General features: G+C 56.2%; 1 protein-coding gene across 3 annotated transcripts; it reads left to right on the top strand.

Annotated features, from left to right (window-relative positions):
- The first annotated feature begins 217 nt into the window (after positions 1 to 217).
- On the top strand, positions 218 to 10,706 carry SEPTIN5 (septin 5). 3 transcript variants are annotated; one of them, XM_074159259.1, is made up of 11 exons: positions 218 to 307; positions 4,697 to 4,793; positions 5,332 to 5,418; positions 5,960 to 6,083; positions 6,256 to 6,390; positions 6,497 to 6,614; positions 6,951 to 7,052; positions 7,654 to 7,750; positions 8,181 to 8,316; positions 10,226 to 10,328; positions 10,650 to 10,706. In XM_074159259.1, exons 1-11 carry the CDS (start codon positions 218 to 220, stop codon positions 10,704 to 10,706), a joined length of 1,146 nt encoding a protein of 381 aa, XP_074015360.1. The 3 variants fall into 3 exon arrangements, with proteins under 3 accessions (XP_074015360.1, XP_074015361.1, XP_074015362.1); XM_074159261.1 differs by lacking the exon at positions 218 to 307 and adding an exon at positions 9,077 to 9,090 and having other exon boundaries at positions 4,700 to 4,793; positions 8,181 to 8,329; XM_074159260.1 differs by lacking the exons at positions 10,226 to 10,328; positions 10,650 to 10,706 and having other exon boundaries at positions 8,192 to 8,280.
- Positions 10,707 to 11,009: the final 303 nt, after the last annotated feature.

An 11,009-nucleotide genomic window follows, 5' to 3' on the forward strand; every position in this document is an offset into this window, starting at 1 on the left:
CTCTCCTCGCCTTCCCTCTCCTCTCCTCCTCCTCCTCCTCCTCCTCGCCTCTCCTCGCCCGGCCGCCGCGCCGAGGCCGGCCGAGCCAGCCCTGCGTGTGTGTGCATGCGTGGGCGGGGGGGCTGCCGCATGGATTTAGCGAAGGCTGGGAGGGAATACATGGGTTGGGGTTTTTTCCCTTGGCCCGCCGTGGCTGTCCATCCTGCCGGCCGCGGTTATGGACTCGATCATTATTCAGGAGCGGTTAGTGGAGCGGCTGCTTTCTCCCCGGACGCAGGCACAGCGAAGCCACCCGGCCAAGCTGAAGGTACGGGGATGTATTTATAGCGCCGTGTGAGCCGGGGAGCAGCGGGGACAGGAGGGGGAGGATGGTGCCCGAGCAGACGTGTGCGGCAGGAGATGGGAGCTCTGAGGAGCAGAGGAACGGAAAGACGCCGGTAAGGGGGAGATGGCGGGGACAGGGAGGAGGGAGCAGCCGAGCTGGACAGCTGGGAGATGCGCGACATGTTTTAGTGGGGTTATTTGATTCCCTCTCCGAATGGCGTGTGTGTGCCTGGGGGGGCTCAGGGCAGGAGGCAGCGCTGTCTGTGCCCAGACACAGCCTGCTCGGAGTTACCGTGTTAGCGCTGTGCTTTGCTCGCCGGTTCCCCTTCTGCGGCAGCAGATGCTGGTGGGCGAGTGGGTTTGCTGATACTGCCGTGCTCAGCCCCGGGCCCGAGGCGACCGATGTCCTCGGGAGATGCCCCGGGGGCTGTTCGTGTTATGAATTTATGCCGCTTTCTGGCAATGAGAGGAAGCGAAGGGTCTGCTTCTCCTCTGGGGCTGGACTGTGCGGATGTGGATGTGGCGGCCGTGCCTGGCCAGAGGGGAGCGGCTGGAGGAAGGGCTGCCCGGGAGGGGGCTGGACAGCCCACACTGGAGGCTCTAACACCCGGAGGGACCCCCCGAAGAGGTGGAGGCAGGGGCACGAGCTCCATCGTTTCCAGGCTTTGCTCCAGACCTGGGGTAGGGGCTATTCTTCAAATTTTCTGAGGTCCCACAGTGTTTCATTTTAGCCCTTTTGAACACATCCAGCACGGCCCCGTTTATCCCCAGGCTGAATGGTGAAGTCACACGAGATCTGGGTTGGTTTAAACAGCACGTCCACCAGGGAGGTGAGGAGGGAGTGGGGAACGGCAGGAGCGATGGAGGCCGTGCTCTGTACCCCGCTGGGAGGTACAGACAGCCCTGCTGACACCTCGGTGCCGGGGATGGCTTCTCCTCTGTGCAATAGAACCCAAATGTTCCTACGGCTGACAGGAACAGGGCCTGAATCCACCAGTGTTTTGTTCCTTGGCTTGAACTCTCAGGGAAGGGCCTTGGCCGGGTGGTGGTGGATGTGAGGACACAGCGTGTTGCTGTGATGTCCAGGGAACCAGCGAACGTGTGCTGGGAGAGCACAGACATGTTTTGCTTGGCCCGGGGTGCTTTGGTTTGTAACAGGGCCCCAAAGGTCGGCCACATCTCTTGGTGGCCTCTGCTGCGGCGTGTGGGGCATGTTCCCAGGCCAGTGGGAACAAAGGCAGTCCGTGGAGGAGGCGGTGGGAGAGGGGGGCTCCTCCTGCCAGCACAGCCCTTCCCGACAGCTGGGGCTGGGACGGAGCCACAGTCCAGCCACCGGCTGTCCCAGCGCAGGCCAGCTCAATGGGAGCTGGCTAGCGAGGGTCAGGAGTGTGTGGAGGGGGCTGTGACGTCTACAGGAACTCCCTTGGTGCAAGTCTCTCATCTAATTAATGGATTTTAGCTTTTCACAACCCAGAAAGCCACCTGCCTCCTTCAGTAGCCCTCGCAGCCCTCTGCCCCCGCTTCAGTGCTCTCCATCCCATGCGTTGCTGCTCTGTACATAGCGTCTGTGTTGGGTCCTAACGAAGGTGGTGAGCGGTGCAGAGCTTTGAGCAAGGGAGACACCTGGCTCAGGAGGCTCCTTAAGAGCGATGTTGATGTTGGCAGACTAGCAGAGTTGGTGGCACATGCCTGTCACAGTGTGGCTGGAATGGGAGCCCTCATTGGGTGTCTCAAAGCCAAGATGAGGAACCGTGGGTCTAGGCTGGCCATGGTGCAGGGACCACACTGTTGTTCTGAGAGAAGGCTGTTAGAAGGAGGGGATCCCTCCCCACAATTTCCCCTGCATCTCTTGCCCTCACCCTTGGCAGACACGCTGGCCACCGGCTCCTGGCTGGGCTCTGCCCTATGTCTGAGGCTGGTCGGAGGGAGGCATGGCCGGGGACAGAGCTTCTCCCCGTGTGGCTCAGGCTGCCACCGCCTGCGAGGGGGGAAGAGGAGGAAGCTCTCCTCTTGGTGTTGCCCTCAGCACTGACCTTCCCTGCTGCGAGGGAAATGACCGCATGAGCCACGGGTGAAGGGCAGTGTCCTGCGCCCGCCGGGATTTCCTCATGTCAAATGTTGTGATTCCAGCGAGCTACGGGGAGGTAACCAGAGGTACAGAAAATCCACGCTTTCTTGGTTGGGCTGAACAGAAACGAGAGATCAAGTTCAGCCAGTTACACTTGGCTGAAGTAAGCGGAGTTGCACCAGGGCTCAGCTCCCCGGTGTCTCCGTTGTCAGCCCTTAGTCATCTAGGTTAAAAAACAAAGAAAAGAAAGAGAAACACACCCCGAGCCTCAGCTATGGCTTTATTAGCACATTACCAGTGTATTTCACATGTCAAGTCACCGGAGAGAGCAGGTGCTCGTGGTCTTTCCAAATTCTGGTAAAGATCAGGGAGGTCTCTTCCCGCTCCGACCCGGAGCTCGGCTGTGTGAGGAGCACAAGGGGAAGGTGCTGTGTGTTTGTGCCGCTCACGGAGCAGCGCTGGTCCTTGCACGGCGAGGCGCAGGCTGTTACGTGTGCGCTTCGGTTGTGTTCATGGATGTGCGTCACCGGGAAGCAAGGCAGCCGGGAGGCAGCCCTGGCACCGAGGGACACAGGCTGGAAAATGACCCTTTCTTCCTTGTTTTCTTCATCTTGCTGTTATCCCATTTCTTGCCCTGCTTTGCACACCCCGTGTTTACCCTTTACTGAGCCTTGTTGGTGGCAGTTCGCAGTGTCCCCCGGGCAGGCATTGCTTTGCCACGTACAGCTCATTGGAGCTGCCATCACTTCTCCCCTGGGCTCTGGCTGCTGCTCGCTGCGCCCCTGCTTTGGGCTGCCCCTGCCTTTTAGCTCAGCCGTCAGAGCTGCCAGTGGAGCGCTTTGGGCGCTCTAATTCTCCCCACTTCTCTCTAATTTCATTTGCTCTGTCCCTTCCTGCCTTTCGGGGCTGTGGGGCGGTGAAGCAGCACTGCTTCAGCCAAGGGGGTGAGGTGAGGGGGACTGGAGCCCACGGTCACTCTGTCTGCCAGGACCAAAGTGACCAGGTCTGAGACACAAACCAAACCTAAATTTCTAGAAGGCAGTGACCGTGCTAAAGAACAGAGTCTGTGGGCCACGATGGCCACCAGCCATGTCTGTCCCTTCTGAACGGGCACCTCCAGAGCAGCTGTAAATTGGGAGGAGGAGACTCTGTGGCCGGGTGGGAGCTGGGGCTGGTTTTGAGGAACTCCTGGCTTTGGGATTGCCTGTGGTGTGAATCCCAAGGGTATGTTTATTTTAAGTGATGTTGAAAAGCAGAGTCTATGATGTCTCTAGCTCAGGCATTTGTGAACGGCTGCTTCCCCTTGGGTCCGGCTCGGAAAGTATGTGAGAAGGGAGGTGTCTGCCAGGGTCTGTGCCCACCCTCCCTCCTCGATGGGGCCTGGGGAGGGGAACGCGGTGCCATGGGGGTGAGGGCTGTGAAGGCCCAGGGGTGCTCAGCTGGAGGATGGATGGATGGATGGATGGATGGATGGATGGAGTGGCTGGGCTGTAGCCCACAGTTACCCGCAGCCACAGACTGTGTCTGGGGGTGCTCAGGCAGTAGGTAATGCTCCAGTAATACCATATGTGGTACCCTCACCAAAAGCGTCTCACCTGTGTTCTCAGTACTTCTGTGTCTTCCCACTTCCTGTGCTCCTTGAACTTCCGTCTCTTCAGAAATAACAGCAGAGATTATTCAGGATTTCCTCTTACTCAGCCAGGAGTGGCTGTGACACAGCAAGAAATAATCCTGTCTCGGGTCAGAGAGAAGCCAAGCCACTGTGCCTGCCTCTAGTCATGGCTCAGGACACCACAGGCCCTGGATGGTAGTTACAGAGAGCCATCCGTCGCGTACCGCACATCCCTCTGGAGGGGGAGAGGCAGAAATGGCTCTGAAAGACCTGGGGAGAGGTGACTTTGGTGAAGGGAGCCCGCGATTGTGCAGGAGAAGCAAAGAGTTAGGAAGGTTGTGTGTCAGCAGCAGCCCCAGATGTGCTCTCTGGGAACAGTGGGATGTGCTTTTTCCCTTGTGCTCTCCGTGCTGGGTGGCTGCCCTGAGCTGCCACCTTGGCTGGTGACAGCAGCCAAGCAGGACTGTGCCTGGGAGGAGGTGGCACTCCATGCCCTCCTGCAGGAAGGGGAGAAGTCCCCAAGCCCAGAGGATGTGCGTGCCCTGCCCCACACCACCTCCAGGGCAGGGACCGACCTCCACCCCTGGGCTCTGTCTCAGTGGCTCTTTGAGTCCAGCTGCGTGTTGCTGTGTGAGACTCAAGCGGGAGGGATGGCCCAGCCTGACCTGCTCCCATACACCTCTGCCCTGCAGGACCATGAGAAGCAGTACGTGGGCTTTGCCACTCTGCCCAACCAGGTCCACCGGAAGTCTGTGAAGAAGGGCTTTGACTTCACCCTGATGGTTGCAGGTGAGATTGCCCGTGGGTGGAGGTGGCCGGGCCACGTAGTGGGTGCGTGGAGAGGACCAGCTCCCCTCACTTCCCCGAGGTGCTCCCTTGGTGCCTGGGTCCTCCCCTCGCTCTGTTCTGGTCCTCGTTCAGACCCTGCTTTGCCCCCAGCCTCTGGTGCAGTCACACCGTTCCCCCAGTAGGAATGGCTGTCCCTGACCACTCGTAGCCCACTCCAGCGAGCCCTGAGAGCAGCTTCTCCTCCAGCAGAGTGGCTGGTCTGGGTGGAGAAGGCAGGGCCAGCCAGGGACTGAGGGAGGGCAAGGGGAGGGAGGATGGGGGAGCTGGGAAGTCACATTAGAACAAGGATTGAGACATCTTGCAGCAAAAGTCCTCCCACTGCTGGAAAAACATATTGCCCATAAACAGTTCTGACAGCTCATCTCTCTCACTTCCTCTGGCTCAGGATTCAAAGCCTTGTTCAGAGTTTCATTTGTAAGTCAATTAGTGGGTCATGTTGCTTGCTTTTCCCTCCTCCCCTTTGCGCTCTGTCAATTAGGAGAGTCGGGTCTGGGCAAATCCACGCTGGTGAATAGCCTGTTCCTGACAGACCTCTACAAAGACAGAAAGCTCCTCAATGCAGAGGGTAAGTTGGGGACAAATGGGGGCAGATGGTTCTTGTGCCCGCGGATCTAGACTGTCCTGAGGACTAGCACTTCGGTTCCTTGCTCCAGCAGCAGCTGCAGCCCTGGCTGTAAGCTCCCAGCCCTGTTATTGCTCTCCTTTGCTGGCTCCAAGGCACTGCTCTTCCAGCAGGAAGGGTTTGGCTGTGGGATCTTCTCTCCTGTGAAGCAGAGCAGCACTAGCCCTTTGGGTTGAGATGTTGAGATTTGTCTGTTGTTCTTGGGTGCTGGAGTGTGGTAGGGTTTCCCCTTGCCAAATGAGTGGACAAAATGTTCAGAACAGCTGGGCTACAAGCACTTCAGAGGTTTGTGTATCTTCTCAGAGTCTGTCTGCCAGCCCCCACAGTACCACTCCCTTGAGGCTCCCTAGAGGAGGATTGGGGTTTTTTGAAACCCGTGTTCCTCCCTGTGCTCGGTGATAAGGAGGGAGCCGGCTTGCCATGGGTGTGAGCGGGGATCCCCAGCGTTACTGCCTGGCTTTAACTCACGTATTCCTGTTCAAAGAGAGAATCAACCAGACAGTGGAGATCGTCAAGCACACGGTGGACATTGAGGAGAAGGGTGTCAAGCTGAAGCTGACCATAGTGGACACCCCAGGCTTTGGAGATGCTGTTAACAACACTGAGTGGTGAGCAGGCCACCGCTGCTGTCCTCCTAGTCCTTGACCATGTCTGTTTTCTGTGGGTGCTTCACAGGAAGGGGGTCTGGCAGCGGGAAGGGGATGATGTTGCCTCATTGTCTCCAGGAGACACTGTCCTGTTAAACACATGATTTTGTTTTGATTGCCTTGCCCTTCCCAGCTGGAAGCCCATCACCGACTACATAGACCAGCAGTTTGAACAGTATTTCCGTGATGAGAGCGGCCTGAACAGGAAGAACATCCAGGACAACCGAGTGCATTGCTGCCTCTACTTCATCTCGCCCTTCGGGCACGGGTGAGCCCCAGCTCCTGGCCCAGATTGCTGGCTGGGTGGAAGAGGCTGGAGGGGGAGCTCCCCAGCATGTCCTTGCTAACTGTGTCTCTCCTCGTCCCTGCTGCAGACTGAGGCCTGTGGATGTTGAGTTCATGAAGGCTCTGCATGAGAAGGTCAACATTGTGCCCCTGATTGCCAAAGCTGACTGCCTGATCCCCTCTGAGATCCGGAAGCTAAAGGAGAGGGTGAGATGGTCTTTCTCTGCGGGGGAGTACTTGATGTGGTGGCAGGGATGGGCTGAGTGCACAGGGGAGACAGATATATATATCTGTGTAGATGTATATATAGCACGTGTGCGTGTGTATATATATACACACAGTACCTGCAAATCTAATTGCAGCAGTGCTCTGCCGTGAGAAGGGAAGTGGTGTCTGCAGAGAGGCCAGCTCTAGAAGAAATATCAAATCCTTTCACCATCTGTGGGCTGTAGCAAACCCATGGTAGCGCAAACAGGGAATGAAGCCAGCATTTCTGTATTGTTCAGTGTTGCATCCTTCTGGTTTTGTCTTGCATGGATGCAGATCCGGGAAGAGATCGACAAATTTGGCATTAAAGTGTACCAGTTTCCTGAGTGTGATTCTGATGAGGATGAGGAGTTCAAGCAGCAAGACAGAGAGCTGAAGGTAAGGGACCTGCCAAGTCTGGCTCATGGGTAGGTCGGTCACTCCAGGAGCCAGAGCTGCCCTGTGTGTGCCAAAGGCCTGTGCTAGTGGTGCCCAGGGGACCCTGTGTTGGCTCACATGGCAGATGGCCTGGAGAAGGTGCTGATGTCCTTGGCTGGTGCCATGAAGCCAGGTGTGGCATGAAGACATGACACTTCTGCTCTCCCACCAGGCAGTGTCCATCTTTCCATTCTGAGCAGAGGGGAGCACAGCCTGTACATCCCTGCCCACACGAGCTCTTGGCCTACATTGTGCCACTTGCTTTGTGTCCCAGCCTCTGCTCTGGCTTCCTTGTAGAGTTTCCCCTCAAAGAATGGACACAGGCACCTGCAGCAACACAGCTTCCTTCTCGACAGCTGGGAATTAGGCTGCCTGCAGATCCCAGAGCCTTAGGCTTTTCTCTGTGTTGTGGGTCCTGTGCTGTGGCACGTGTGGATGTCTCTGTGCCTCTCCTACCAGCACCTTCCTCCTCCTGTTCTGCTCCGCCTGAGCTTGGCCCCTGTGGGAGGGATCCGTGGGCAGCCCCGGGCTGAGCTGGGCTCAGCGGTGCCTCTCATTCCAGGAGAGCGCTCCCTTTGCCGTCATCGGCAGTAACACTGTGGTGGAGGCGAAAGGCCAGCGAGTCCGTGGACGGCTCTACCCCTGGGGCATCGTGGAAGGTAAGCATGGTGTCTGGGGGCTGGCACCGTGAGCGAGGGGCAGGCAGAGACAGGGGAAGGACAGGGATGGCAGGGGGGACCTGACCTCTACACAGCAGCAACTGACTGAGCCACCTTTGGCACATGGCAGGGGACAAAGTAGGGTTGGGACAGAGGCACTGGGACCAGCTCAGGAGGTCTGTTGTGGGGGTGTAGCAGTCACCCTGCCTCTGAAGCCATGGCAGGCCGAAGAAGAGAGGCTCCGGTGTGAATGGAGGTCTGCGCCAGGACCAGGAGAGAGCCCCAGGCAGTGTCAGGGTAGAGTGAGGGGAGGATGAGGAAGGAACCCTGGGGGGAATTTTAGTCCAGGCTGGGAGCCGGGAGGTGAGAAGGGCCTCCCTGGAGGGGGCTGGTGTGATGTCCAAGCACTCTCCTGTTGTTGCTTCTGCAGTGGAAAACCAGGCACACTGCGACTTCGTGAAGCTGCGGAACATGCTGATCCGGACACACATGCACGACCTGAAGGACGTCACTTGCGATGTCCACTATGAGAACTACCGAGCTCAGTGCATCCAGCAAATGACCAGGTGGGTCCCCACTGCTTCAAGCGGAGGTGGCAGGGGCGTCTCGCTCTCTGCAGGGCTGGGGTTGCTCTCAGAATGGCTCCTCAGTCAGAAGGCTGTGGGGCTGCTGGGGACATGCTGCGCTGCAGCCTGGGGAATGGCACTGGGAAGTGAAATAGCAAATCCAAGCACGTCTCCTACAGCCTGAACCCAAGGTGGGGATGCTTCTGAGAGTCCGTGTTCCTGTCTGAGGATTCCTCATGCAGATCTTGGGAAACAGGCCCGGAGAGTCTTTTGAAGAGCTGTTCCTAGCACCGGGTGAAATACATCCAGCCTAATGCAACAGGGGATAAGGCATCTCTCTGGTGGGTGAGAGCCATGCACGTTGCCAAGGAGCAAGGCGTTCTGCACTCTGCAGTTCTGTCCAAATCGCAGCCTGACCCTTGGGATGCTGCTGTTTCTCAGACAACAGAGCCCAGGCAATTATCAAGACTCATAATGAATCTCTAAAGATTTCTCTTCATTGTCTTCCCGCTGCATTTGATTCTCTGTGGTTTTTAGTCACAATGCTCAGAAAATAGAAGAGAGAACACTCACGGGCTTCTCATTTGAAACGTCTTTTTTTTCCTTCTTCTTTCCATGGCTGAAATTCTGGTGACAAATTCTAGGTTTAAGTAGGTCTTGGCTCATCTGTTGTAAACCACCCCCTTCGCTTCCTGCCTCAACTGGCCGGGTCGCTCTGTGCTGCCGCGTGTCAGAGCAGAACCGGCCATGCTTCACCGAGGAACAGTCCCGCGTGTGTGCAAACGTGCAGGTTGGCACATTCTGTTCACACACAGTGAACAGTGAACAGCACTATCTCAGTGCTTTTGCATAGCAGACGAGCCTGTCTTTTTGCACACTGAGAATATGGAGTCCAAAAATAACTATGTTAAATGCTAGAGATCTGTGGGAAGTGTCACAGCTGCTATTTAGGTAGGCTGTGTGGCTATTAAAAGAAGAGCACAATGAAAAAGCAATTGCTCATCTTAAGAAAAGCTTAAGTTTGGTACCGTTTCTCACGCCATGGCTAGTTCCTTGCCAGTGAACAAGTCTTGTAAAACCAGAGCGTGGCCATTTTTAGCAGTGGGATAAGGGTCCTTCTCTAGAGAGACTTTTTGGGAGGAGATCCCAAGCTCCAGGGCGGAATTGTCTCAATAATGAGCCAACGGTGACTCCAAGTGGTGAACGCCTGCAAGTGGCATCTTGAATTCCCAGATTCATCCCAGACATCTTTGGGCACCACCACCTCCTCACCTACAGAGATGTCCTCTAACTTTTGGAAGGAAGTCACCTCTTCCCTCTGCCTCCTGCCTGTCCTCCTGTGCACCCCCAGCCTCCCTCACAGTGCCGCTGTGCTGTGCCTGCTGTCTCTCGTGTCTCCCAGCTCCTGAGTGTGAGGGCAGCTCTGCTGTCAGACTGCCAGCCATTAAACTGCTGCCCTGGCTTTATCTTCCTGGGAAAAAAAGGACCATGGTGATCATGTGGTACCTTAGGGATGCTGACAGTTTGTGTTGATGCTGTGTATGCGTGCAGGCACATGCACAGATGAGCCAAAGGAGACCAGATAAACGGGCTGTAAATGTCTCTGCTAAGCTTGCCAGTGCAGTTACAAAAGGTGGTCAGAAACATTGGCCCTTTCTGTGCTCGCTCTCAGGGTAAGCCTGGTGTGGGTTCTCTGTTAGCTACCCACAAGCTTCTGGTTTGGAAACTTTTATGGCTTTGGTCTCATTCTGCATCCAAGTGCACCCCACACCTCTGGGCCCCCCAGCCCCTCCACCCTGCATTGCTGGCAGGTCTGCCATCATGAGTGACAGCCATCGATCATGAGGTGACACCAAAGCCAGCCTGAGCCACGACTGACTGCTTTTCTTCCCTCTCTCCGTCTCTCTAGCAAACTGACTCAGGACAACAGGATAGAAAGTCCGATTCCTATCCTGCCTCTCCCAACACCAGACACTGAGACGGAGAAGCTGATCAAAATGAAGGATGAGGAGGTGAGACCCGTTTCTGCCTGGGCCTCCTTGGTGTTGGAGCTGGAATCTGAGGAATTTCTCCAGGATTGCCCCATAGAGGCTGTCCTGGGGCTTCCCACTCTCTCCTCCCACCATCATGGGCTCCTGGTGTGGGGGACGGGGTGTGAAGGCTGTGGCTTTCTCTGCCAGGGAAATGTGGCTCTATTCCACCCCAGACACAGCTGCCCTTGTGCTCGGGCAGGAGTTCTTCTCTCTGAGGGATCCCTCTGTCTGCCCCGAGCAGATCCCCAGCTCCGGCCACAACAGGTCTCTTTCTGACTCTCCCTTCTCTGTCTCACACAGTTACGGCGGATGCAAGAGATGCTGCAGAAGATGCAGCAGCAGATGCAGGACCAGTGAGAGGCAGGTACTTGGAGGGCAGAGGGAATCCCCCAGTGACCGTCTGAGGCCTGGCAAGAGCTGTGGATGTTTGGAAAAGGTTTCCCCTTGTATAGAGACTTGTGGGCAAGAGCTGCACCCGCACCCTCTAATTTATTAGCAGCAATGCTGGCTTTGCGGTCAGCTGGATTGTGGAGGAGGCTGTTCACTTAACAGTTTACTGATGTGTATTTCTTTTTTAATAATTATTCTTTTTTTTTTTTTTTTTTTTTTTTTTTTAAAGAAGACAGCCTGGGAAGTCTTAAAGGCATCCCAAAAAAAAAA

Source organism: Numenius arquata, chromosome 16 (genome assembly GCF_964106895.1).
Source record: "Numenius arquata chromosome 16, bNumArq3.hap1.1, whole genome shotgun sequence".
NCBI classification, from domain to species: Eukaryota; Metazoa; Chordata; class Aves; order Charadriiformes; family Scolopacidae; genus Numenius; species Numenius arquata.